The sequence below is a fragment of the Stegastes partitus genome, unplaced genomic scaffold (assembly GCF_000690725.1).
Source record: "Stegastes partitus isolate 25-593 unplaced genomic scaffold, Stegastes_partitus-1.0.2 Scaffold328, whole genome shotgun sequence".
NCBI classification, from domain to species: Eukaryota; Metazoa; Chordata; class Actinopteri; family Pomacentridae; genus Stegastes; species Stegastes partitus.
In genome coordinates this window covers 171,856-199,497 of record NW_007578059.1, presented here as the reverse complement: position 1 = coordinate 199,497, position 27,642 = coordinate 171,856, and the positions used below count along the sequence as shown (strand labels likewise).

The window sequence follows — 27,642 nt, the reverse complement described above, 5'->3', positions numbered from 1 at the left end:
TATTAAATTGGGTGGACTCCAAAAAGCACTGTTGTCGATTCGCTTGAGTCTGCTTATCGTGCATGCAGCTGTGCCTGGTGTCTGTTGTGTGCTTATCCCTTGCACAGCGCTGATTTTTATTTTTTTTTCAGAGCTTACCATGCAAGTGTCTCTTTGTTGACATTGTTGATCCTCTGTTTGTGTTGTCCTACCTGTTGTCATGAGTCAGTCACACGTTCATGTGTTTGTATATTAATGTTTCCTAGAGTGAAGCTCCTGTCAAACTGTCTTGTCTGTGTATGACAATATTTTTGTCATAATTCCGTGTCGCCCATTGTTGAATATACAAAAAAATACATACATGTTTAAGTGCTTAGTTTTTTTTAAACATGTTTGTGCATAAATATGTTACTTTAAGGGATAGTTTTACATTTTTGGAAATGTCAAGCAGTTATCAACTTTCTTTCCAAGAGTTAGATGAAAAGGTCACCATCATGTGTTTGTTACATAAGAAGTTACTGCCTACAGCCACTTGGCTTAGCTGTCAGACGGTAAAAACATCCACTTTTCTAAACCTCACAAATTAACACATAATACCTAATTAGTTTAATCTGTACAGACTTACATGTCACAACAACTTATAGTGGTTTTTTGGAGGAGTCATAAGCAGAACTGTTACCTGCATACATCCTGGAGTTTTGTTATCTTTGTAAGATTGCCATCAGAGGAAAGTCCAGGCAGGAATTTATATTTAAGGACAAACACATCAGGGGTGTCCTCACCTAACTCTGAGCAAGGAAGCCAGTGAGCTTTTCCAAAATGGTCCTTTAAAATGTGGCCTGTGTACAGCTTGAGCTTTCTTTTTCTCCTCTTCTTTTGTTGTATACTACATTTGGCTATATTTTGCTTATAGGGAAACCCAGGAGAGCCTGGCATTAGAGGCCCTACTGTAAGTATGAAACGCATAATAGAGTATGCATACACATTCACAGACTGTTAGTAATGATGAACAGCTGCAGTTTACATGTCGATGACATGTTTTAATCAGGGTCCCATGGGTCCAAATGGACTGCCAGGTCCACCAGGTGTGAAGGTGAGTTCACGACATCTCAGTGTGCTGCCAGTTAGCACACGTTCAAATTCTTTTGTTGCTTGCAGACGAAACTCATAAAAAGTTTGTTTTTTACAGGGTAATCAAGGAGAAGCAGGAATTGGTGTCCAGGTAAAATGACAACAGTAGTATTTTAAATCTTTTTGACAAGAATTTCCCTTAGACCCACTCATATAACAGTGGAGCTGTACAACAGATATGCAATCTGTGAGCTTGTTCCTCCTCTCTGCAGGGTCCTCCGGGTGCCCAGGGGAGCACAGGTCTGCCAGGACCAGCAGGCCCTCCAGGAGCCATAGTACGTGTTCCCATAAATCACATCGTCTCCTCAGGGAAAACTGCTTTCATGTTTTCCTCATGAAATTCACTGAAAACCTCATGGTGTGTATCAGAATGTGTTCCTTCATACCAGTGTATTTATTTTCCCCTGCAGGGTCCACAGGGCCCCCCAGGACTGTCAGGACAGGTGGTGAGTATACAACCCTAATGTTGCTGCTGCTGCTGCTGCACTGTGGAGCACAGCGAGGGAATGTAAAATTGACGAAATGTTTTGACCCTGAGGCATTTCAGTTGTAACAGAAAATAGGAAGGTAATTAAATAAAAATGCCAAAACATCTACCAAGCTTTTGTTGATAAATGGCAACTTCCCCTACATTTTGTGCTTCTCTTGTTGCAGGCTTCACAGCATGTATACCCCATATCTACTTTTTATTAGGAGACACCTCTACAACCAACATTTCTACCACTATTTCTTTGTTGTTCACTGTGACCTATTATGCAATTTGTTGCCTGGTTGTGCAATAAGACCTCACTATATTAGAACAAATATATTAGTAGAACTGGTGAGGATCTAACAATTAAGGTGAGACTTTTGCAGTGAAAAGAACGGAAACTTCAGCTTTCAGAAAATGTGACAAACAAAATAACTAACTACATTACTTTTGACAAAAATTAGCATTTTGTGTGATATTCACACCTTTTTTCCCACCAACACTGATTGTTTTTTCATGTGTAGTGTTCCAGGTATGTTGGACATAAAGTTGAAATATTACTTGTAACAAAGTTTGTCCTGCTCCTCAGGGTGAAGCAGGTAAACCGGGGGTCCCTGGAAGAGATGGGGTCCCTGGCAAAGAAGGAATACCCGGATTACCAGGAAAGCAGGTAGGTGTGTGTGTGTGTGTGTGTGTGTCTCAGCGTGTGCTGCTGTTTATGTTGTGTTGTGTGTACATGTGGCATGCACTGTGTCGTTTCTATTAAGTCCTCCTCAGTGGTAACATTGTGCAATTTCTTCCTCAGGGCATTTCTGGACCTTCAGGCCAGGCCGGCTTAAAGGGAGAGCAGGGAGATAGCGGCCCTCCAGGGAAGGTGAGAACACGCCATATCTACTGAGCGGCCTCTGGCTAAAGGGACCGTTAACGCAGTTTGCTTTGTGACTTTTTTGGATGTGATCCCGGCCACAGAATGATTTGCTATATAAAGTCATAAAACATTTCTGTGTTGCTCTTTCTAGTAAGAGTTTTCATCTGATGCACAGCACTAGGTGGTCCCTAATCCAAATCTTCCTTCAAGGGCCGCAGGCAGACAGCTGTTGCCTTTACGCCAAATGGTGCTTCAGATAAATTCCCCTACAATTTCCACTCCTCTTAAAGTTGTCCAGGAGTCCCACTGTTTGGGGTTTATACGTTGCAGCGAGCTGACACTACAAACTCTGATGTTCGAACGCTGATAAAGCTTAGTTGGCTGCAGCAGGGTGAGCTGTAGTCAGTAATAGGGCAAGAACTGCAAAACAGAAAGAAACTAAATCTTCCACTCTTGTCTGGAGTCATTACACTGCTGGGGCAATGCAGCAGTTGTGGGTTATTCAGCCTGGAAATTGCGATAAGCAAAGTTAAACACTTTCACATAGCTGTGTGATGGAGTTAACTGTGGCCCTGCTCTCATTCTGCCTCTGTATATTCAAATGATGGGCTCAGAGAGGCACTTCTAACCTGAGGAATGTTTATCTGTGAATTTATAATCCATGTCCATGTGGTTGCACAGGTACTGCTGCTACCGGGGCTGTTGGAAGTGACATCTTTTGAGAATATTTGATCTTGATCAGTTTCTCTCATTGTTTGTGTACTATGCCTTCTTCACAGTATATAATGTGTTTAGTCAATATTTTATAGCAAATATCCAGCATAACCATCCTTGCAAATTGGAGAGTATTCTGAGGTGGGATTTAGTGGTAATATGAGAAGTTCATCTTCCTGTGCAGCTGTCTCAGTGGTATTTCTCTGTTACATGACTGTTATTGATTGACATTCAAAGAACAAATTCTCTGGCACTAGCTTAGCGAGTAAAATGAGTTTTCACACGTCTGTTGCAGACAGAGATTATCTTTTGCAGTACAGCCGTGGATTTTTTTGAAAATTGTAGCTAAATTGGGGAAAACCCTGTGGAGGCCTCCCTCTCTAAAAATGAAAAAGGGGCCAACCATGAATATGAATTTCAGCTAAACCCATGCATAAATTTATGGATAATTGCCCTGAGTGTTCTATTAAGCACTCTGCCAGCCTGTCAATCTGCAAATAGCACAGCCTTCTCTAGATTGTCTTGTGTTAGTTCATTTTAGGTTGTTTTGGATGAGGTGTAAACAGCATCCACAATGTCCCAGGGCAGAGAACTTTCTGGACACATACAATCCACTTCTCTATCATCTCAAGACTATCTCTCCACCCAGTTACATATTTCATATGTATGGGGACTGACCCCCTGGATACATGGATACTTCTTTATGAAGCACCTGTGCTGGTGTGAATTCACTGATAGTTTTGATCTAAAAGTATCTCCAAGCAGTCAAAAGAGGTGGAGGGATAGTGTCTTTACTCAGTGAACCAAGGTTGCAATGTAACCATACATTCTTTGGTTGTTGATCCACATGTTTTGGGTTTGCTTGTACAATCCAGCACCCTGAATTCTTCTGTATATCTCTGCTTGTATCCTGTTGCTTCTGTCAGCAGTGAAATCATTCATAAATGGCATTCTGTCAGTTCCATTGGCAGCCATACATGCATACGTGCCCAGGCTACAACAGAATTGCCATGTTTGACAGATGCTGTCAGATGCTTTGGGCCATGAACTGTTCTCTCTCCAGACTTTCCATCACTTTGGTAGAGGTTGATTTGTGTTCTATTGCTTCATAGATCTTTTTCCCACAACTGTACTGTTTAGGGTTTCTGTCATATGTTTTTGTGAACTGAAACCTGAGGGCTTTATTACAAAGCAAGTTTGAAATAGCAAGGCATTCTTTTCATTCGCTGGCTCAACAAAACCTAAAACCTCCATTACAACAGCAGCTATGAACTGTCTTTGTTAACCAGACTTTAGAATCTGCGTGCCCTATAAAAGGAGTGTTTGACGCATCATTTGACTCTTCCTCTGCACAAATGGGCCGATGGCGTGCCGCCTATTTCAGTGAGGAAAAACAGGTTGTTATAATGGAGAGCTTTGAAGAACATGAAAAATTTAATATGGCTGAAAGCACCGGTACTGCAAATACGGCAAGAGAAGAATGCTGGTAGAAAATGGTTAATCGTGCAAGTTGATGTATTTATTTTACCACTTTAATGCCTGCTACTTATTTTTAACATCACAGCTGCGCATTAGAGCACTTAAAATTTTAAATTCATACATTTAAACATGCTACTCAAGAAGTGCATTTAGGTCTTACAGTGTGTCATATAATAGCAGATGTGGAAATCACTTCAGTTTTTGGCCAAATCAAAGTAAAGTAAACATTATTAATTGAATACTTTCTGTACTAAATACCAAAAGACTAATCAGTTGTCTAAGCTGTAATCCCGGCAAGGAAAAACAGACTTGACGGCAAATCGGCACCAGTTATGAAAACATATTTATGCATCTTCCACATCACTAACTGAATGAATTTAGGTTCTCATGGCAACATGAGGCTGCTGTACCTTCAGGCTTCGATCAGCAGCATTACCAACATACAGCTCGCCATGTTCACAAATATACATTTTTCCATCAACTGAGAGTCTGTATTGCTCATAGAATATACCGTCATGAAAAGAAAGAATGAAAGGGTGGTCCTTCTTACAGCCAATTTAAATCCAAAACTCTGAACAGAACTTCGTCCAGAGTGGGTTGGGTGTGTAGCATAAGTTACCATGGTGATATGGCAGGTTAATGGAGAGCCACCTTCAGGATATTGGAAAACTCTGAGTTTAGGCTCAACATACCTCTCTAACCCATTAGTCTCGCTTTGTAGTACAAAACTGTTACCTTTCTGTGACAGAGAGTAACAGGAGTTTACATCTTGTTGTGAATCTTCTGAGGTTCTGGTCATAAAGTCTTTTAATTGTTTAGCAACAAGTGCACGTACATCCCAGAGAGCAAGATGAAGGTGTTTTTCTCTGTGTTCCAGTTCATCTGCTTTAGCCTCTCCTAATAAGTTGTGATCATACACAAAAATGTCTGGTGTGAATTCAAAAAGCAGAGTGAACTGGATGTTCTAGTTAACTGCTGCCACATTGGAGTCAAGACATCCATGACTTAAACATTTGTTAATTATTGCTTAAATTGACAAAAGACCCGTGGGTATACTAATTACTAAATGTCCACATTACAAGAAGTCCCACCTCTGCTCAACTGCAATTTGCCTGTGTTATTTGGCCCCTCAAATGAAAACCATCTCACCCTTGACACTGGGATATTATTTCCTCCTTATAGTTGACTGTATTGGATTGACTGCAGACATCTGTTAATCAGGACTGGCTTGGCTTGGCAAAACTTGTGCCAGTTCTGCCAACTAGAATCTCAATTATGCCAAAATTCAGCTCAGTAGGACTGAAAATGACAGAGAAGGTCAGTTACATAACGTTCTCTGTACAAGGCTCATCACATCGGCCCAAACAGTTTCCATGCTGTCATTTTCTCTGCTTTACTTTATATTAGAGGTGGTTTGATGCAGTGTTTTTATTTATGCTGCAGATAAAACAGCTGTGTATTTGTAGATACCAACCCCAATCTGCTTTATGTTATCACACAGCCTTTTGTTAAAGTGCTACTGTCTTTCCTTCCACTGCCAACACAGCAGATTTTGCTTTGTCTGAGCAGCAAGCCATCAAACTTTTTAGGTTTTTTAGCCTGGAGCGGTGCTTTTTATAATGCAAAGCAGGTCCATCAGGTCTGCTGCCAGATTTTATAATGACCTACAGTAGCACCCCCATTTACTTGCTGTTTACGCTCAGCTGCAGTGTTTTCTGAGCCGTGGAATTTAGCGACTCTTCCTGCACAGATGTGGAACAGCTATTTCAGAGATGAAATGTCAGTTTAGCAACATGTTGCAAGGCTCGAGCTGTTCGGTTTAGGATCCAAAGCACACATTTTTTTTAACCACTTAAAAGAGGCATCTGCAACAAAAACAAACCTCAGCATTTACTCTATGGGCTTTGCTTTGTTAGCATCTGGAGCGACTCTCTCTCACATCTTTATTGCTTCCAGTCATCCTTGTTGCTCAAACACATGTACTGCTTGGAAATGTATGCATGTAAAACATCAAATATTCCTTTACATGATGACTGTGTAATCAAATGTACAGAGCAGATGGCTGCTCTCATGTTCACACGCTGCACTAGAGAAGCTAATGTGATGCAGTGCTGCTATTTCCTGCTTCTTTCCTTTTAAAGTTTAACTTTACAAGTATTTATATAATATTTCAGTGAATGTGTCTCTGTCGTTCATATCTAAATATAAATCTCTCTAAAATGTGATCATGTATTTGTGGTTAGTAACAGGGATGCTGATTGCAAACCACAAAATTTTCATGTTCTTAGCTGACACACCAATCTCCTATTTATGGCAACGAGTATATATTTAGTAACCGATACACCTCCAGATGTACATGGTCTGTTGAGCTATTCAGTGGCAAAAGGAAAGAGAAATATGAAAGTGCCATATTTTACATTAAGATGCAGCAGCAGCATATTTGAGTATGTTTATGAATACTCAAATAAAGAGGTATGATAAGAGATTCAACACATGACTAGTTCTTGAACACAGTTACTAAATTATAAGATCGTTTTGAAACATCAGTACCAGCTGTGTGTTTTTCCATTTGGGCTGTAGGAGTTCAAAAACTTGTAATCTGAGGTTCCTATTTTGAAACTTGCTTGAGTTATTTAAAGGTGTATTATAATTATATATGTAGTACACAATAAACATTTTTTTTATTGTGTGCTTGTCAGTAGTAAAGCTTACATTTATAGAAAAGATTCTGAAATACTTACATTTTCCAACAAGCTTGTGTTGCTATGAATTCATAAAATTCTGTGGCACGTAGAGCCCTGCAGAAGATGCATTTACAGTGAGAAACGACAAGTACAAGAACATGTATTAATAGATTCTCTTTCATTCTGTTCTGGATGCAATATTTAACTCATTATTGTCTGGAGCTCCTTCTTTGCCAGAGTTGTGTTTTGTTGTCTGCAGAAAAAGACAGACATTGTCTGTCGGTCGGTTGCTCACTATTCAGCACCGGTGCTGCTGTTTGTAATGTTGACACGAATCGTGACGAGTGTCTCGAACAGCTTCCCCACCGCTGACAGCCTCAGGTTCAGCACCTCGGACAGAGTCACTGTGACACTGTCAGCGAGTTCAGCAGTTTGATAAATAACCAGGCAACACTTTTCCATCTGCTCAGGATCGCTTGCCACCATTTGTCGTCACACATGCACAAACACATTCCCATCACTTCAGAGGACATTACACTGACTTACATTCATTCCTGGGATACTTATTCTAATCATAACCGTGACTACTACTTTCTTTACCCTACAATTTATCCTGTTCTTCACCTGAACCTAACCCTTCTCTAAACTCTTAACACAATGTGACTGTGTAAACACCCTTATGTCCCCACAACATACTTAATACAGGTACACATACTGTCACAAAAATGGAGGTACTTTGAGGACAGAGATGTTTCTAAAATACAGCTTCAAGCATTTTGTGGTGTTGGTTTGTCAGAGTCCAAGAGGTTGGGGCTGCTTCTTTGCTTCATTTGTCAAGACAGGACAGAAAAACGTTTGGACACTGAGAACAGACTTGATCAAAAGATAACTATTGAATAGGAATATTGGCCTTTTTTAAATTAATGCCAATAACCCAGTGTCAGTTGCAGAGTACCATTCAATAGATATGTGACTCATACAAGACTCGTGTTTCCTAAACAAGTGGGTGTTAGACTTTTGCCAGGAAAGTTTCAGAGATTTTGAGACTCAGCTTTTGGACTCAATATAGTGCAGTGGCTAAACATCCATCCATCCATCCATCCATCCATCCATTATCTGTACATCGCTTAATCCTCACTAGGGTCGTGGGGGGCTGGAGTCTATCCCAGGTGACTAAGGGTGAAGGCAGGGGACACCCTGGACAGGTCACCAGTCTATCACAGGGCTACACTTAGAGACAGACAACCAAGCACACTCACATTCACACCTACGGACAATTTAGAATCACCAATTAACCTCAACATGTGTTTGGACTGGGGGAGGAAGCTAGAGAACCCAGAGAGAACCCACGCTGCATGGGGAGAACATGCAAACTCAGTGGCTAAACAGTGAGAGTGTATTTATTTACTGTCACTTTAGAGAACATTCAGGCTCTTTATGTTCAAGAGCTAGAAAATATACTGACTGGGATGATTGGTGTAAAAAAACATAAATAAATAAATGCTCTTTGTGCTACACATTACTTATATTTTCTCCATTTTTTTCTCTTACAGTCTGTGGCTGGACCCCCCGGACCCAAAGGAGAAAGGGTGAGTCACCGTTATTAGCTGTTTCTGCTTTGACAAAGTAGAATAGAGTTGCTGAATGCAGCTGACAGTACTCTCCTGATTCTGATTGATGCAGGGTCTTCCTGGTCAAACACTGCCAGGCATAGCTGGAGAGAGAGGTCTGCCTGGTGAAAAGGTGAGTCCGACTGAACCACAGGCTCTCTCTCATTCTGTAGCACACACCAGGCTGATAATGTTAAGTGCCTTTTTATTAAAATTGTATGACTGACTGTGTGACTACTGTCATTCAGGGCAACAGGGGAGACAAAGGTGCTTCTGGCATCAAAGGAGAAAGAGTGAGTACCATCACGTTGCAGAGCAGCTCATACACTTAATGTATAAACCATCACAGCGTGTTCACATGTGATCTGTCGTCATAACAGGGAGCAGCTGGTGAACCAGGAGATCCTGGAGAAGATGTAAGTAATCAGCTTCCACTGGCTGTTCGTTGTCTGAATCTGCCTTTTTTTTTTTTATGAACTTGTGTGATTCCATTGAAGATGGGCTTGTTATGTACATATACATCTTCAGAGTGCTGCTAAATGCCTAATGCTGTCATCTATCAGGGAAGATGTATGTTGAATTTAATATTTGATGTGAACAAACTAATGATCACTTTTTACAAGTCGATGAAGGGCTAAAACAATGTATTCCTTTTGACAGTATGTGTGTATTGGCCTTGGTAAATATTAGTTTATGAGCTGATAATGTTATTACAGCCATTTACTCTAAAACTTTTTGAACCACATCCAACTTAGACTTTTTTTCAGTGCTATGACATTTCTGTTAATCAGATTTCAAACAAAAGTTTAGGTAGTAAATAGGAAAATATAATAATAATAATAATAATAATAATAATAATAAACTTTGAGTCCCTAAATGATTAAACAGTAGAACAGCCTGTTTGCCAGGCTCTTAACCAGAGTAAATGGGTTTGAATACATCACTTCGGTTTTAGCCTTTTTTCCTGAATTCCAGTACATTCTATCATCAATCTGAAGTATGTTTAAGATTCAGGACATGACATGGTCCAATTCCTCAGTATATCTCAAATCTGTTATCCTCGTACAACCCTGTTCACACTTTAAGATCCCTGTACAGGGGCCCTCTATCTGTTCCTGACTCTCAGCTGAAGACAAAAGAAGGACAGAGCTTTAGAAATAACAGCCCCAATGCTCTGGAATAACCTGCCTGAGCAAATACAAAAGGCTGAGTCAGTGGCTTTTTTAACTCTAAGCTAAAAACATGCTATTTTCGAACCACCTCAGATTAGATCCGATTCTAGCTGTTGTTCTCTTAATGGGTTTTGGTATTGTTAGCTTTGTTATGGCGGTTTTATACTTTCATTCTGTTTTCACTGTTGTTCTGTAACTTTGATTGGAGAAGCACTACATAAATAAAGATATTATTTAGATGGTACAATTCATGCATAAAATGCACCACAATGTACTGTATTTAAATTGACTTGCATCACCAAATCACAACATGTCTTTTCAATGCACTCCACATAAAGTCAAAATCAAAACCCTAAAACATTGTAGGAAGAAATCCAGCAATTTGCCTCGACTGTTTGGGGTGAGGGGAAAGCAGAGAGAGAAAAGATGAGCGAAACAACAACCAATATAACAGCAAACACTGCGAGGCCAGTAACTGCAGATCAGATCGTGCAGCTCCAGAGCCAGAGATACCTGCAGAGACGTACAGGGAGATAGAGGACAGAGAGGACAAAACACAAACTACAGGGGAGAGAAGACGCAAAGTTTGTGACGTGCGATAGTGGCATATAAATAAATGGAGGGGGAAAGGTTGGAAAGTTAGAATTTATGATAAAACGATAAAAGCAAGGAATATAAAATAAGATAAAGCTGAATTAAAATTACAGGATAAGATATCAGCCTGGTAAGAACACTTAAACAGAAGAAAACAGTGGTAAAAAGATGTCTTCATCTTATTTTGTTTGAGAGAGTCAACAGATTCAGAGCCCCTGAGTCTCTTTCAGATATCTGTATGAAGTGTGTCTAAGCAGTAGCTTTCTATATTACCCACACCAGACAGAGGAGCATAAGTGAAGTCAAGTCATCATTATTTATCTAGTACATTTGAAACAACAGCCATTAAGCCAAACTACTTACTTCAGCCAATCGTCAAAAGTCAAGCCTGCTGGAGATGGAAGTGTACGTCAACTTTTCTCTGTCTGTCAGAGAAAGAAATGGTTGGATTCTGGCAATATTCCCTGAATCATAGAAGGATACTTTAGTCACATCTCTAATGTGACATTAAAAATTTAGGTCAGAGGCAATGATAACACCAAGGTTTTTGTCCTGTGCCTTTGTGCTCGGTACAGATAGGTTAAGGTGGTCAGACTGTTTTTCTCTCTCAGGAGAAGATTTCAGTTTTACCCTTGATTTAGCTGCTAAAAGTTGAGTCATTCACAGACTTATGTTGGTGATACATGCAATCCAGTCATTTGTAAAACTGTGATCATTTGGTCTGACAGAGATATATAACTAGGTGAAGATGGAAAGAGTTGGGCCTGAGATAGAACCCTGGGGGACACCACGTCAGATTGGTTTTATCTGAGGGCCAACCCAGTGCTGAAGACTGCACAGAACATTAATATCATCTACAGTATCAAATGCAGCGCTGAGACCTACAGGACAAACACAGAGAGCTTTTTCTAATCAGTGTTCATCCTGAGCTCCTGCTGTACTGTGCTTGTTCCTGAAACCAGACAAGGAACACAGTGTTGTCACAGAGGAAATGCTCACTTGTTGTCCTTGCTCAGAAAAGGCAGATTGGTCTGTAATTCAAGTTTTTCACACTTTCTGGAACATTGAGCAGCCTCTCCTGAATAAGTTTTATTGTGATGGCTGCAAACTTCAGTCTAGTATAGTCAGAAAATACATTGCATTTAGCAGGACAGAGTTGGTGAGCAGCAGTCTATGATGCTGTCAGCAGTTGAAAAAGGAAACTTCGACCTGTTCATACAAGTAAAATGGTACTGTGCTGCTGATAGCTGCATTTTCCGTCTCCTTTCAATTTTGTGTCTTCTGATTTGGTTGAGTCTCTGTTTACTTTGTGATTTTTGTTTCTGAGGAATGTTTTAGGATCTCACTTGGGTGACATGGTCAATAGCTGATTGTAGTTTTGTGTGCAAATTATCCACTAGATCATCAACAGATGAAAGGAGATTTGTCAGAGACATTATTTATATGCAAGACAATCATTTTCAGATGCAAGGTCAAACAGTACAACAAGAATTACAGTGTGGCATATGAAGAGAAACTGTTGATTCAGTTAAACAGTGATCAGACCAGAACCACATCCTTAACTGATGAAATGTCCTAAAGAAAGTCCACTGCATGATGACAATGTTTAAGCTATGAATTGGTTCATTAGCATGTTGTTTGAAGCTCAGATCGATAAATCAATTAGTCAGTCAGTGTTTTTGTTTTTGTTTTTTGTCCCCAGTGGATTGGTGGATCGTCTGATAGATGTGAAAAGCCAGAAGCCTTTTTGTCTCTGGTATTGTGAATGTGTAAATTGAAGTCATCAGTAAGGATTATATTTTCATATTTAGAGCTGACGATAGAAAAGACAAGAAACTTTGGCAGTTGTTTCTACAGAAAATAGCTGCAAGAATGATGCTGAACATTCAGTGTGACACTCAAACTAAATACACCTAAAGAAATATTCTTTGACCCCAACATCCATATATATTGTCCTGTCCGGTGCAGTTGGAGACATTTCACAGGGCTGTTTCAATACGAGCAGCTGATGTGTCCACGCCAGCCAGGTTTCAGATAGTTATATTGACTTGAGTGTTAATGTTTAAAAATTACATTTGCAGATTTTATTCCTTGCTTTAATCTTTAAGTGTTTGGATGCTTACAAGGTTGCCTTCATCTACCCGGCTGTGAATTTGGAGGTTAGATCTTTGTCAGATTAGATTCTAAAAGCGCTCTGTGAGGTCTTTTAGGCACTCAGACTAGAATTGTGGCTGGTGAGCAGACAGATGCTACATACTGATCAGATAATCTTGGGAATGTGTGAAGCATGTGTTGATGTAAAAAAAAAAAAAGCCAGTGAAAAGTCCCTGGGTTATTTAGCTTGCTGAATAAATTCTTCATTTTGATAGCAGAACCACAGTGATAGGGGGACGGACCCCAGGGATGTCAGCCGCTGACAGAGCGGTTGGCAGGAAGCGTCGGGACGATGGTCTGATTACTATTGTCCATGCTTTTGTGCTGGGAGGTCTTTTTTTTTTTTACCACACATATTAAACCAGAACCCTCTTTTTTCAGTCCAATTATTTAATCTTGTTTTACTTGACTATTTTTCTATAGCAGCGTCGACTTTCTGTCCTAAAATGTCAACTGTAACTGAGCCCAATCTTCTCTAACGCTGGAGGTTTTGATTATTTGTCATCCCTGAAGTTAACAAGGCATGTTAATTGTAATGACAACCATGCGTGCAGTGTCTTCACCAGCGTAATGAATGCTAAACTGATTTCTGGGAGGCATGCAAAATGTGAAGCAGTTTTCAAACAAGATGGAAAATGAGATTTTATCATTAATGCTAATAAAAAAATGTAAGTTTATTGTTAATGTTTGTCTGTTTTCTTTTCAGTCACTTCTCATTCATGCATATATTCAAAAATCCACTAAAATGATTCTTTTCACACCTCTTTATTTGTTATTCATGCAGGGAGCACAAGGATCTTCTGGACCGAAAGGAGATAAGGTGAGCTTTTGTCACGTGTTTTGTTAATATGCCCCAAGTCAAACCAATTTCTCTGACTGTAATGACAAAATGTGTGTTGCAGGGAGAGAAGGGCATCGGGCTAGCAGGTTCTCCTGGTCGGGATGGGCCTGCAGGTTTAAAGGTAGGTAATAACATGTGCTGCAGCACAGGACGATCTATGTTTTTATCTCCGCGGTCAGATAATGTGGTCTATCAGACATGCCGCAGGATAAAATCTGTGACTGCATTGCAGGGTGATCCAGGGCTTCCTGGTCCAGCAGGGCCTCCTGGGCCACCGGGGAAGTCAGGGAACACTGGGCAGCCAGGTGTGAGAGGAGAAAATGGACAACCAGGACCCCAAGGGCCTTCAGGAGAGAGGGTCGGTGTAGCTGCTGATAATAAAAACAAACATTATTTTAACCTGCATCTCTTTAGCAAAATTTCCAACTATTGTGCTCTTTTTTTCAGGGTCTCCAAGGCTTTGCAGGTCGTGCAGGAAATGTTGGACCTCCTGGTCCTGCTGGTCCTGCTGGACAGGCAGTGAGTTCTTGTTCTTATTACACTGTGATAATTAGCTAAGTTCTCTTGAGAGCTTCCATATTTGGCTTGACTGTTGATTGTACTGGACTCCTGGTTTGTTATTGGACAGCTGCTTACAGACAAAAAGGTTTTTCTTTTCACTGGGCCCCTATCTGTTAAATTTTGTTGCTAAAATACAAACAGATGTAAATAAAGAAAAGAGAGAAGGCAGTGACGGGTAATAAGAAAGGGAACTTGTAATTTATATGATCAATGCTTTGTTTTCTAGGGTTCTCCTGGAGCTGCTGGGGTCAAAGGGGACAAGGTGACTGTCCAAGCCGACGCATACAGTATTTCTGTCTTGCTGCTTAAATGTTAATGGATTTTTTGAAGGGTATAGATATTATTTCTGTTGCCAGGGGGAAGTTGGTGTTGGCGTACCTGGTCCCAGAGGAGAGAGAGGAGATCCAGGGCCCAGAGTAAGACACCAGTTACACCGCTGTATCACTGAGGACGTGACCTATTATGAATTTGCCTTCAGAGAACCGAAGCTAACTCTGGTATATTTGCACATCTATCGTCTGTCATATCTTAGGGCGAGGAGGGTCGAGCCGGCTTGGACGGGGAGAGAGGACCAACAGTAAATATCAAGTGTTTTCTCTTTTGTTTGTCTCTCAGGAACAAATTGTGCACCTACACAGCTTTCAAGTTCTCCTTCAAGGGGTTTTATTCAAACAATAAGACGAGCATGTTTCCAAGGAAAAAAACATGAATCTTATTGTTATATTTGAAGAGCTGTTCGTCACAACTACACGATGCATTTCGTCAACAATGCAGTTTTAAACCAACATCAACAGAAATGTCCTCTACCTGAGCTCCCTGTTTAATTAAACTGTGAACCGTTAGGAGTCATTATTATTGTGCATTATTGTGATTTCATATTATTTCATGCAATTTGTGGTCTGACCAATTAAAAAAAAAAAAAAGGTGCTTAGGGGCAGAAACACGCTTAGATGTTTCTCATAATGGGGTGTGTGTTTGTGTCCATCAGGGTCCTCCAGGGATCCGCGGAGCTCGAGGAGAGAAGGTGAATACGACCAGTCTTTTTCTTATTTTTAAGTGTCATCATGCGAGATGTGTCCCCTGAGCGCATGTAAAGCAGTGAATTAAATTGACATGGTTGAATGAAATGTTTTCCTCTCAATCTTTTTTTTTTCCTAGGGAGACGGCGGGCTGCCAGGTGACAAAGGAGAGAAGGTGTGTGCATTTTAATATCTAAAAAGCCCCGACACCGCTTTCTCTCTCTCTCTCTCTCTCTCTCTCTCTCTCTCTCTCTCTCTCTCTCTTTCTCTCACTTGTGTGTTTGTTTATATTTGTAAAGACGACAGAGACACAAAATTGAAGAAAAGGGAAAAATAAGACATATTGTGTCAGCGGCGGCTGTTTGAAAACACTCCTTCAACAGATTTATTCTGCTGACAGCGGAATGTGTAATGTCTATGATGAATATATGAATACACACAATGTTAATGAGCTGTGATATTACAAGTCACATAGTGTGGGGAAAAAAGACAACAGGATAAAACGTCATGTGTAGAATTGTATTTATTTTGGGGGGTTTTGGTCTAAAACCAGTTGTTCACAGCTGTTCTGTCACTTACAGGGGGACACTGTGCTGGTGGGAGGACCTCCTGGAGAAAAGGGCAACAAAGGAGAAACAGTCAGTAAACAGCTAAATGCGTCACACTGTTAAATATTTATTTATGTTCTGACAGTGTATTGGTTTTTGCTTGTTATGGATTTTATTGTTGTCTCATTCAGGGTGACAGAGGACCCAAAGGTGTACAAGGAGAAAAAGGGGGGAAAGGCCAAGAGGGTCCAGCTGGAGAGCAGGTGCAGCTTAATTTATTAACTGTTTGGTCTGTAAAATATCAGAAAATAGTGAAAAGTACCCATCAGAATTTCCAAAAGCCCAAAGTCATATTGCTAATTTTATCGGAGCAGTTCAAAATGCAAAGATACTCAATTACATAGATATAAAACTGGCAAACTAGCTGGATTTGTTGCATTTGAGAACCGGAAACTAGGAAAAAAGAAAGAAAAAAAGCATTTTGGGTTGATAAGGATTTCTATGTTTCATGGAGTATTAATAGTTTTTAGTAAGCTTTTGTTTACCGTTTTCTAAAGAAGGATCTAAAGAAGACGTGAACAATGTAAAGTCATTATTGAAGTGTATCTGGTAGCTGTGCAGGCTAAAGCATCGGTTAGTTATTTATCTCCAATCATCAGCTGTAATGCATCCTCAAAAAGATTCTATTTGAATGATATCACAGTAGCCAAAACCCAAGATAAAATGTCATTGTATTGATTATCAGTATCCCTATTTCTGTGTTGTGTGTATTTGACATCAGGGTCTGAGGGGAGAGCCTGGAGAACGAGGATCCACTGGATTCCCAGGTGCCCGAGGTCCTGGAGGACAGAAGGCAAGCAACACTGTTCATGGCTGAGGATTGTGATTAAATCAGCATCACACTAGATAGCAAAGCCAGTCAGTAGTCAGTGTAGTAGCAGTAGTAGTTTTCCTGCTATCAACACTGTAAAACAGTATTTCTCTCTCTCTCTGCAGGGAGAAGCAGGCCTGCCTGGAGTACCTGGTGAATTGGTCTGTGTTGCTTCTGTCCAAAAACAGCTTCTTCATCTCCTGTGTGTAGCTTTCTGTTCGTGAGTAGAAGGAGGCATGATTTCTGTTTCTCCTATTCTTGCAGGGTTTACCAGGAAAAGATGGACTGCCAGGGTGGAAGGGGGATAAGGGAGAGCTTGGTATTGTGGGAATGAGAGGAATCAAGGTAATTTTGTGTGTGTGTTTGAGATACAGCGGTGTGGTTTCAACCTTGCAGTGTTTTTCAAGGATGGGTGACAGTCACAACTCCATAATAGCATAAAATTGCAGAGGATTAATACAAATTGTGTCATACATATGCATGCCGAGTATTTGCTTTCAGCCCAATATTCTGATGATTAATATCTGAAAATGGGGATATGCTCGCATTTTCTTTTCACTTTATTCATTTATCTGTTCATCTATTTGAATCACGGAATCAATCAAATCTCAAAGTGGGCAGCGATGTAGAGGCAAGGAGGCAGGTTATGCCTTTTTTTATTATAACCTTTACTTAATCCTCTAATCTTGAAGAGAGACCTGGTACAGCAGGAGAAATACGTACAGAGGACATCAGACACACAGCAGCCACAACCAGTCACTTCCTACAAGTGGGTAATATGTAGTCTAAAGCTGGCACTTGAATGTAACATGTTCTTTGATCCGTGCAGCAATGAAGTCCTCTTTACATTTAAGGAATTTATCGGAAGTATAAAATCCCCAATTTTCCTGTTATTGTTACATCACAACACAAACCTTCAGCTAATGCATTTCTCACCACTTTGGAAAAAAATTTCATGGTAGCCACCAAATATTTCTCCTACATTCAGTGTTACTTGTTAAAAAGACTCATGAGAAATGAAAGGACTAAAGTCAGGTGGTGATACTTTACTATGAAGGATATGATATAGGAAGCATAGAAACACAATTGTTTACAGTCTTAACTTTTGACCATGAATGCCAGGTAAATATCAATTAAGTCATCTCTTAACCAGTGATTAGAAGAACTGTCACTCTTGCTATTTATGGAGACACTGGCACCTGGTTTAATGAGAAAATTTTTCTTTTTCCATGGCGAACACTGCTCCTTACCTCACTGAAAGGCCTTGCTTGAAGTCCAGGCTTTTCTTCCGTTCCTTATTTACATCACCATGTAACACATTTCCATAACACCTGCCCTGCACTTAGTTTGGCCGTAAAACAAAGAGCGAGCAGCTTCCTCAAAGTCCACCATTACGTTATGAACGTTTTGGTGTTTACAGGTAATTTTGTAACCATGTTCATGCAGTTAGACTTATTAGAAATCCCATGTGTACTCAATGTTGTTTCAATGATCACTGGTTTTCTAACTTTTGTCACAGAGATCACAGACATATTCCCTTTAGTTGGTTTGAATTTCTATTCTGGGGTCTGTATTTGCAATTTAGTCTTTCTGAAGTATTTGGTAATGATTGTTCATAAGAGGAGATATTTTACTGTCAACCCAGATGTGATGTAATTATTTAGAGGTGATGTCATTTTTAAATCAATTCACTTTTGAATGATATTGCACAAGGGTGTATTCACTTGTCTTGTATACCATATGTACAACAATAGTAGTGTGTTGTTCTCTTCTTGTTGCTGTGAGGAAAAGTGAGGACCAGCCTACTTTTTTTGTGTAATGTGTGACACATCTGGAATGAAACACAGAATCAAACTGCATGAAGTTGTTTGAAGCAGAAAGGGGAACTCGAGATATCATCATAATCAACTACAGATATGATGAAATCAATTTCACAATGGTTTTCCATTCAAATGTTCCAAAAAAATATAGAATTTTTTTTTTCTTAAGTTCCTGTACTAGTTTCTACCACCACTACGTGTTTGTACTTGTTCTCTTATTGTATTTCTGTCATCGGAACGTAACAGCATCTGGTCCTGCGTCATATCTCCTGTTTTTTGGAACTTGCAGTGCAAGGTGTTCACCATGTGTTAAAGTATTTTATTTATGTGCACCGTGATTCAGCTCAAGTCGTAGGGCAGACAAAAGAACAGTCTGCAAGGGCTCTGTCTGCCTGGTTCTTTGCCACATTGTGACTCACAGACCTCTTTCTGTGTGTCTCTCAGTGATGAACTTTTGTGTTTCCAGGGTGACAGAGGACCCAAGGGGGTTTGTGGAGGCGACGGGCCCAAGGGAGAAAAGGTGGGATAGTAAGACAGACAGAGGAATGGTGGGAGGAAGAGGAATAAAAATAGATGAGAATAAACAACTTGCACAGTGATTGTTTCATTCAGATACTGTGGGTTTTTTTTTATGTAGTGAGTAAACAAACTGGATCATGTTAACATTTAACTTCCAGATGGTTAAAAATAAAATTCTGGCCACTAAATCCCACTGATGTGATTATATATTAAACCTAAATAAGCTGAGTCACACTTTTGTGAGTCATGTATTGTGTGGTAAATAAAATTAAATGTGTACCTTTTCAGGGGGATGCTGGTCTTCATGGACGGTCAGGCCTACCGGGGAGGAAAGGTGAACAGGTATGACTAATATCTGCGGAAAAAATTGTCTCCATTAGATGTAATATATGTATTTGTCTGCTTGTTTGTGATTTTTCATCATCAGACAATAAATTCTGTGTTTTCCAGGGTGACGTTGGACCTCCTGGAGCCCCTGGGACCCCTGGAAAAGAGGGACTAGTTGGTCCCAAGGTATGTGCTGGAAAAGTCTTTCTTTTTTTTTTTTTTTTTTTAAACTGTTCAAATGTGTAACTATTCATCTTTGTCTGTTTAGGGGGACCGCGGGTTTGACGGGGTTGCAGGACCCAAAGGCTCTCAGGGAGAGAAAGGTGAAAGGGTGAGTTTCAGCTCCTGGAGTAACAGTACAGTGTACATTAGATTATTGTAATTGCTAACATGCTGTACCTGATCGTTGTGGTCTGCATCATCACTGCAACATCGCTCATCCTCAAAACTACAGGAAGTTTGAAACTCACAATTAACTGTCTCTGTGCTTCATGCAGGGTCCACCTGGTGTACCTGGGCCTCCGGGTCCCAGAGGAGTGGATGGGGCTTCCGGCTTGACTGGCCCACAAGGACCAGCTGGTGCTAAAGGCCCTGAGGGGCTCCAGGGACAGAAGGTGACTATCCTAACTTGGACTTGACGATTGCTAATTCTACACTTGGGTTGCATGTTTTATCTACGGAGACAGAGGCCTTTTAAAGAAAGAATGAAATATGATAATGACAGTCCAGCAGTCCCCTGTCACACCAGTAATTGAATGCAGCATCAGTTACGACAGTGCACACTTTTGATAGTGAGCAGCAAAAAATAATCTGCACAGTAGAAGCAAGAATAGACAAAAGCATCAATTATGTCGATGTGAGCACATGGCAGCAGCAGTCAGGTGTCTGAGTCGTGTGGTGGCAACAAAGATAAAACTTTTGACAGTTTTGACATGAAGAGTATGATGTAAGACTTATATAAAAAGAATACAGTCTTTTTGTCTTCCTCTTTTATTTCTGTTGTCTCTACTTTGTTCTCCTCTTTCTTCTTCACCTGCCTCTTTTTTTTATTTTTATTGCTGTGTATTGCTTCATGATGATTGACAGTTTGATGGGCCCTGTGTTTGACTGGCTTGTCTGCTTCATCATCAAGTAAATAAAGAAGGCTGGTGACAGGAGAGCAGGGCCGTATCAAGTGTCTTCGATGGATGCGCCTTTTTGTTCAGTCTGAGAAAACTCTTGATGTAGCCTGTAGCATTATTTTATACCAAAGTACTGACATCTCTGTTTGGTGTGTGCTATAGAGCTGATAAAACGAATGAAAAGCAGTGACATGAAAATAAGGCAAAACCTGTGAACTTATAACAATATCTGAAATTATACGACTACATTAGAATATGAGGGAAAGGTGAAATTTAAAGCATAAAGACAGTTAAAAGCAATTGATTTGGGGAACAGATGCATACATATGGAGTATAAATAATGCAACATGATTTATTTTTTTAATCTTTCTTTGCTGCCCTACATATGTGCAATACCATCAATGACCATGATGTGCAATATTTTTCTATACTGTACATATAACCTATACTGTATACTGTATATATAACTTATCTTATTTTTTATACTTATATCTCTTCTATTTTTCTTTTTTTTTTTGCTCTTTATTTTGTACTTTATTCTATATGGCACTGAAGGAGCTGCTCTCAATCTCATTGTACATGTGTATAGTGACAATAAAGGCATTATATTCTATTCTATTCTTTCACTGAGAAAACTACACAGTCAAATACCACATATCCAGAGATCATCTGTGCAGACAAATGGGGACAATGCCACCGCAGACGTGAAGTATTTTACAATGTTGTTTTGCCTGTTTGTCAGGGAGAGAGAGGCCCAATCGGTCCAGCCATGGTCGGTCCACGAGGCATCCCAGGGATCCCGGGAGAGCGAGGAGAGCAGGTCGGTGTCGCTTCTGTCTCCTCGTGTCTCTTGACTGTTTTCTTGGCCACCCTCATTGATTGGAAGCTACTTGCTGTGGTCAAAAAGTTCCAGTGTCCCTAATCAAAAACACCAGAACATCATGCTGGAACACTGAGCTACATGTTGTAATACGCCAAAAGGCTTTTGAGGAAGTTTTCTTGCCTCATTGCTTTTACATTTTTTGGACCACTCAAGACTTTATTTAGGCTGTGTTTGCTATTCATTAGGGCTCCTAGTAATCCCATCCAAGGACATTGTCAAGTTTCTGTTGTTGCTTCAACCTTCCTCTTTGATTATGCTGCTATTTTACGTGCTGCACCTGGTCTCGGCCTCATGAATTCATGCGCTGCGAGCCTCTCTGTGGGTCGTCTATGTCCTAATACCTGTCCATGTTGCAGGGAGAGATGGGCCCAGATGGAGGCAAGGGAGACAGAGGAGAGCCAGGCATGACGGTCAGTGCTTGATCCTTACCGCGGGGCTCAATCTGAAGACACCAAATGGCCCACACACACACATATTTACACCGAGTTGATATCGGGGTTGTGTTTATCAGTGTGTTTTGCCCTGTTCCCCTCTTTATTTTGAATTCAGGAGGATGAGATCAGACAGTACGTTCGCACCGAGATGAGTCAGCACTGTGGTGAGTCTTTCATGCAGCTTACATTGCTAATTTATAAGAGTGTTGTCCTCAAGTTGAACTTCAGATGCTAATCACAGCACATGAGTCACAGCCTCAGCTAAACTCTATGGAAGTATAATTCAAGAGATGCCTGAGAGGATGACAGCGATGCCATGACTCTTTAAACTGACCTTTATTATTCCCTCTCTTTCTGCTTCCTTCCTGTCCATCTGTCTGATCCTCAGCGTGCGGAGGTGAGTGAGCCACTCAGCTGCAGCAGAAAAGTGGACAGAAGGGCTGTGATTTAGCATGAGTCACAGCAGTATACTATACCACATATGCCGGCGCAGAGTCTGTAGTGATATTTGGAGACACTGAAGTGCAATTCCCTTTTGTTTGCGTTCCGTTTGAATGATTGACATGCATTTGAAGTCATGCACACAAACAAAATAGAGTTGGCAGTTGGAGTAAAACAACTATAAGTGTTTGTTCAGGCTGTTTTTCAGATTAGTTTTTTTTTTTTCCCAGGTGCTAATTATTACCAGTTATTTACTGTAAAAGTAAACAATATGGAATATGTTAAAGTAAATCAATAGAACAAAAATGAGTGAAAACCTGAAATGTCCCACAGTTTGACATAATGTGTTTTCTTGTCTGAGCTGTTAATCAATGCGCAACCACATGAGTGTTGTAAAGTTACAGTTACGGCAGCATGAGATAAGTGATGGTGAGGCAGACTGCTAATAAATATGCAGCATTACAGATAATGAGGCCAAAGCAAAACTTCACTCATGTTTAATTTATTTACTATTACCTAAGAAACAGTTACGAGCTTCATGATGAACAACCCTGTGATGTTTTGTAGTCTGCTGTCCTCAATCGAATCGGCCCAGATTTCACTTGGAGTCAAGTCAACAAATAATTAAATAAAAATGTTTGGCTCGAGTGACACAAGTCTTTACAGAAGTGACTTGAGTCCTTAAAGGATCACAGCCAGTTTCTGGAAGACTGCCTCATGTTGATCGGTCTTACAAAAACCTGGTGGATCCTTTTAGCTGGTGTCTGTGTTGGAAAGGTGGAATGATGTTTGTGGTGCTTTGGGCTTGTTGTTGGCTCATGTGTCTAAATGTTTTACTACCAGAATGTTCTGTCCTTGCCTTTTTTTTTTTCCCCCTACATTTTTGCTTCTCTGATCCGCCCTCATGTAACACCTACCCGGTCCCTCTCGCTCTCTAAATCCCGTCTTCGCTATTTCGGTGTCCCCCGTTTGCTCCCTGTCCTATCCGGCTCTCTCAGGTTCAGGCCCCAACATTCGGTCCCAGCCCACCGTCAGGGCTCGGCCTGCACCAGAGCAGCAACTGGTACTGAAGGGTGCGGAGGGTGAGTGTTTCCTTCCATCGCGCTGCCTGTTGACCTCAGTCTCGTTTGTCTGTCCGTGTGGCCGTCCTCTTACAAACAAGCGTGACTGGTGGTGCTACATTTGGAGACCTCTGAACACCGGGTGGTTTTCTCATTAAGAAAACAGAGAACTCCATTTGTGTCCCACTGACCAACTATATATTACTCTGATTATATCAAGACCAGTACAATGGGAGGCTCTTATTAGCGGACTTTTCTGTGCCTGTATTTAGTGGCTTTTTGTGTTGAGCAATTATTGAAGGCTCTTCCCTCTATGTGAAGGTTTGAGAACTCAAGTGCAGGATCCTTTACCTGTGTGATGCTGCTCTTCTTTCAGGCCGCGAGCTGCGTGTGGTGGTAAACACCAATGACCCAGACTACGAGCACATCTACTCCATCGAGGCCTACGATGACCCCGTGGACGAGCTGCTCTACTTGCCTCCGTCTGCCAACCAGAGTGACGGTACTGTTTGTTTCATATTGCACCCAATAGAATCATGCAGTGAAGAAGCAGAGCCTGACCAGTGTCTCAGTATCTGTGTGTTGACCTAATCCTTATTCTCAACTTTAAAATGCGTCAACCTGAGTGTGTACCTTTTCAAGTTTTACCATTGTGACTAAATACACCCAACTTACAACAGAGATGTGGATTATAAGGTTGTTACTAAGAAGCTACTGTGAACAAAAATATGACTTTAAAAAACCAGGCTGTCAAAATCCTGACATATCCCTTTAAAATATTTTAACCCTTAGAGGTCCGCCGTCACACCAGCATGTTATAATCATATGACATGTTCAAGACATCACAACGGGAAAACTGTCGTATATACGGTGATGCCATCAACTTCTCTCAAAGTGCAGACTTTAAACTTTAAACTCCCTCGCAGCTTTTGTTTCATGTCAACAGACTGCGTAAAACTGGAGATATGATGTTATGAATATGCGTGACAAAAACTGTGTGTAAAATATATATATATATGTGTGAAATATGCGCTGCGGGTGTCGCGTTTCTTTCAAAATCTCCGTCATGTTTTGTGTTCAATTTTTTTGTGACGGACAAAACGAAAGTGAAATAAAGTCCCTGGAAGTGCAGGTCCTGTAATGTGGCTGTCTGCCTCATTTTGGACAGAAATTATTTTCAGGAGTGGCACAGATAAAAACAGAAAGAAAGCCACACCTACTTTGTATATAGTTGCATATATAGTTGTATGTAGTTGTATATATTTGTATTTAGTTGATTTTATATTAAATTTACCTTTTCAAGTTCACATCTGCAACCCATGATTACATTTTCAACTTTTAAAATGCTTCGTTAAGCATGTTTGTGGTTTTTATTGTCATAAATAATACATTTCTTCAAATCGGATTTTGTATTTTATGTGTGTTTTTGAGCCCAAAATGTTAATATAGTTGGTTAAAGTGAAAAAATAATGTTCAGATCATACAGAGAATGTTGTACTAAAAAAAGATACCAAACATGGGCATGGTAAACATGTTTTTATGTGGTGTGTAAAGACAAAACTAAAAGAATGCAAAACCAGCCAAAACAGGCCAAGACCTCTAAGGGTTAAATAAGCCATATTTACTAATACGTGCTGCTCACTTTTTTTGTTTTACATTATAAACTCAAATGCTGTGTCAAATTCTGTTCAGTAATCCAATTTGTACCAGTGGAGTGTTTCAATCTTACTCGTCTGCATTTCAGTTTGTACTCATTTCATGATAATGATGCTCTGCTGGCCTTGAGTATTTTTCTCACAGCCCGCTACAAGCACACACCATCCCGAGTCTGTGACCTTTCATGCTGCTAGTGTAGATTGCTGGTCTTTATCCCCTGTTATCATGTTAATGTCTTTTTTTTAATACGTCTGAGCCGGCAACAGCTGCGGCCACTGACATTATGTGTTGGGTTGTTTGTCTGTCCCATGCTTGTGAACAAGGCACCTCAGGATTCTCTTGAGGAAATCTTTTGAAATTTTACACAAATGTTCACTTGGACCCAAGGGTGAAGTGATAAAAATGTTGATGGCCAAACATCAAAGGTAAGACTGACTTTAGATTCACATTCATCCTGTTCTTGTGAACATGATGTATGAATCGAGTGAATTTGTTTTATTTGATAGGGATGATGTAGTTGTACAGAACGGAGCATGAAGCTGCTGATGGTCTTTCACGTACACATTATAATTGAAGCATACAGCTTGCATACACTACATGCATATAAATACACTATATATACTAAAGACATGGATATAGAAGCACACTGGCGTACATGCAACAAAATCTATTTATTGTGATATTTAAAAAAAAAAAAAAAAAACTTAATAGAGTAGGACTGAATAGGGCTACCTGGAGGGAATTTCATTATATCTGGCACACATGTCCTCTTTGACTCCAGGACGAACTGATTTAAATTCAGTGATCAAAGGTCACTGTGACTTCACAATGCATGTTTTTTTCCATAACTCAGAAATATGACAACATTGCAGACAAACATCTAACATGACAAACTGAAGAAGTAATGACATTTTGTCCCCCAAAGGCCAAAGGTCAACTTAACTAACATTATAATATTCTGAAAAGATGTTTTCTGGCCATTATTTTACACAATAACTCAGAAAAATCCCATTTCACATGTGGTCAGGTACAAGGCTGGGGACATTGTGGACAACTGTGCTGATTGTATAGATCTTGTGTGCTGCTGGGTTGAAGATGTCTGTGAAGCATCCACATTGGAATAAGCTTCTTTGCATCCATATTTGAGGCAATATCAGCAACAGTATTCACTACATATATTTTATGAGTCTGTACATACGTGGATGTAACTGCAACTCGACTGGTCGGTGTGTGTGTGTGTGTGTGTGTGTGTGTCTGTCGTGCGCTTGTGTGTGGATGTTTTGTATTTCTGTGTGTGTTGCCAGGTGAGGTCGATAATAAGGAATCTGAGAAAACAGTCAGATTCGAACCAAACAAACCAGCGAGTGGAGTCGCTCAGAAAACAGCAACAGTTGGTGGTCAGAAAGCAGTCAAAGTTATACCTGCAAAAGCAGTCAAGTCCAAATCAGTCAGGTCCAAGAGGAGAGTCAAAGGGGAAGGTAAAGCAGTTCTTGTGCCTTTGTCCTGTTCTGGGATTTATTCAGGGTTAATTGTGCCGTCCTGCCCGTCTGGTGTCTGGCGCTCTGCATGTCTCAGGCTGCGTGAGCTGACTTGCCGTTGATTTATTTTTGAAAAGTGCTTTACAAATGAAGTTGTTATGGTGCATGTGGTGAAATAAGACAAAAAGAATAATATATTAGAGGTGTTACTTTGCATTGAAACGCAAAAGCATTTGAATAACTGGTTGGTTTGATGATCTCAGTGATCCTTCGTGCTTGTTTTGGGTAACAAGCACGCAAGAAGGCTGCTGCTCCTTATTGCTGCCTTTCATCTGCTCCTTTTTGCCTGGCCTGCCCTTTTCTCATTCTCTTTGTCTCCATGCATGCAAACTTTTCACGTGTGTGTACGTGTGCTGCAGCTCCAGCAGACCTGTGCCTGCTGCCCATGGAGGAGGGGAGCTGTGAGCGATACACTCTGCGCTGGTACTTTAACAGTGAGGTTCAGGCCTGCAGGCCCTTCATCTACAGCGGTTGTGAAGGAAATGACAACCGCTTTCTCCACCTGGAGGAGTGTGAGGAGGTCTGCCTTGGGGAGGCTGAAGGTACAAAAAGAAGCACGCACATACACAGTAGTTTCAGTCAGATATCTAATGTGTGCAAACTAACAAATGGTCTGTTGTGCAGGTCCTCATCCCTCAAAGACAGCACGATGATTGTGGCCAAATCCTCTGCTGCCACAGGAATGTTAGCCTTTATATAGCTTTTAAGGATTATCTTGTTGTCAAATGTCTGTGGTTTTGTTTGTTTTTGTTTATTTGTTGTTGTTGTTTTAAGCCCAACCAAACTTTACCCCAGTTTGTCAGGAGATACCAGAATATGCCTCGTTGGTTTCTCTTACTATGTGCCGTAGTAAAAAATAAATAAATAATTAATTAATATTTGCACACTGAAGAAAAGTGCTAAACATTGCAGCAGTAGTGTGATACTTTACCATCTTTAGTTCAGTCAGTCATTACAGTCAGTGTGTTTTACCTGGACCCTATTACTTCACTTATTATAATCACCAAGATTATATCAGTCTGAATAATCCAACAAAACTGAAAAAAGAAGAAAATGTGTTTGGAAATGAGGGTTATATTTTTCACCAAAAAAATAATTACACACAATCGTATTTTAAAAGATATGTATATATACTGTATGTATCCTAT

General features: G+C 40.4%; 1 protein-coding gene across 1 annotated transcript in view; it reads left to right on the top strand.

Annotated features, from left to right (window-relative positions):
* col7a1 (collagen, type VII, alpha 1) overlaps positions 1-27,351 on the top strand; it is a 73,464-nt gene extending 46,113 nt beyond the window's left edge. Inside the window, exons 78-116 of the mRNA XM_008283822.1 lie at positions 893-928; positions 1,028-1,072; positions 1,169-1,201; positions 1,323-1,385; positions 1,521-1,556; positions 2,169-2,249; positions 2,385-2,453; positions 8,878-8,913; positions 9,008-9,067; positions 9,183-9,227; positions 9,315-9,350; positions 13,639-13,674; positions 13,757-13,816; positions 13,928-14,053; positions 14,143-14,214; positions 14,483-14,518; positions 14,613-14,672; positions 14,789-14,833; positions 15,245-15,280; positions 15,415-15,450; positions 15,857-15,913; positions 16,015-16,086; positions 16,605-16,676; positions 16,820-16,855; positions 16,959-17,039; positions 18,981-19,034; positions 19,322-19,375; positions 19,484-19,546; positions 19,629-19,691; positions 19,858-19,974; positions 21,224-21,301; positions 21,721-21,774; positions 21,914-21,962; positions 22,187-22,195; positions 23,238-23,321; positions 23,677-23,802; positions 26,261-26,434; positions 26,854-27,036; positions 27,119-27,351. Of these exons, the coding sequence (XP_008282044.1) occupies positions 893-928; positions 1,028-1,072; positions 1,169-1,201; positions 1,323-1,385; positions 1,521-1,556; positions 2,169-2,249; positions 2,385-2,453; positions 8,878-8,913; positions 9,008-9,067; positions 9,183-9,227; positions 9,315-9,350; positions 13,639-13,674; positions 13,757-13,816; positions 13,928-14,053; positions 14,143-14,214; positions 14,483-14,518; positions 14,613-14,672; positions 14,789-14,833; positions 15,245-15,280; positions 15,415-15,450; positions 15,857-15,913; positions 16,015-16,086; positions 16,605-16,676; positions 16,820-16,855; positions 16,959-17,039; positions 18,981-19,034; positions 19,322-19,375; positions 19,484-19,546; positions 19,629-19,691; positions 19,858-19,974; positions 21,224-21,301; positions 21,721-21,774; positions 21,914-21,962; positions 22,187-22,195; positions 23,238-23,321; positions 23,677-23,802; positions 26,261-26,434; positions 26,854-27,036; positions 27,119-27,147 (2,502 nt within the window). The 3' untranslated portion in view covers positions 27,148-27,351. The remainder of the gene's footprint in view (positions 1-892; positions 929-1,027; positions 1,073-1,168; positions 1,202-1,322; positions 1,386-1,520; positions 1,557-2,168; positions 2,250-2,384; positions 2,454-8,877; positions 8,914-9,007; positions 9,068-9,182; positions 9,228-9,314; positions 9,351-13,638; positions 13,675-13,756; positions 13,817-13,927; positions 14,054-14,142; positions 14,215-14,482; positions 14,519-14,612; positions 14,673-14,788; positions 14,834-15,244; positions 15,281-15,414; positions 15,451-15,856; positions 15,914-16,014; positions 16,087-16,604; positions 16,677-16,819; positions 16,856-16,958; positions 17,040-18,980; positions 19,035-19,321; positions 19,376-19,483; positions 19,547-19,628; positions 19,692-19,857; positions 19,975-21,223; positions 21,302-21,720; positions 21,775-21,913; positions 21,963-22,186; positions 22,196-23,237; positions 23,322-23,676; positions 23,803-26,260; positions 26,435-26,853; positions 27,037-27,118) is intronic.
* Positions 27,352-27,642: the final 291 nt, after the last annotated feature.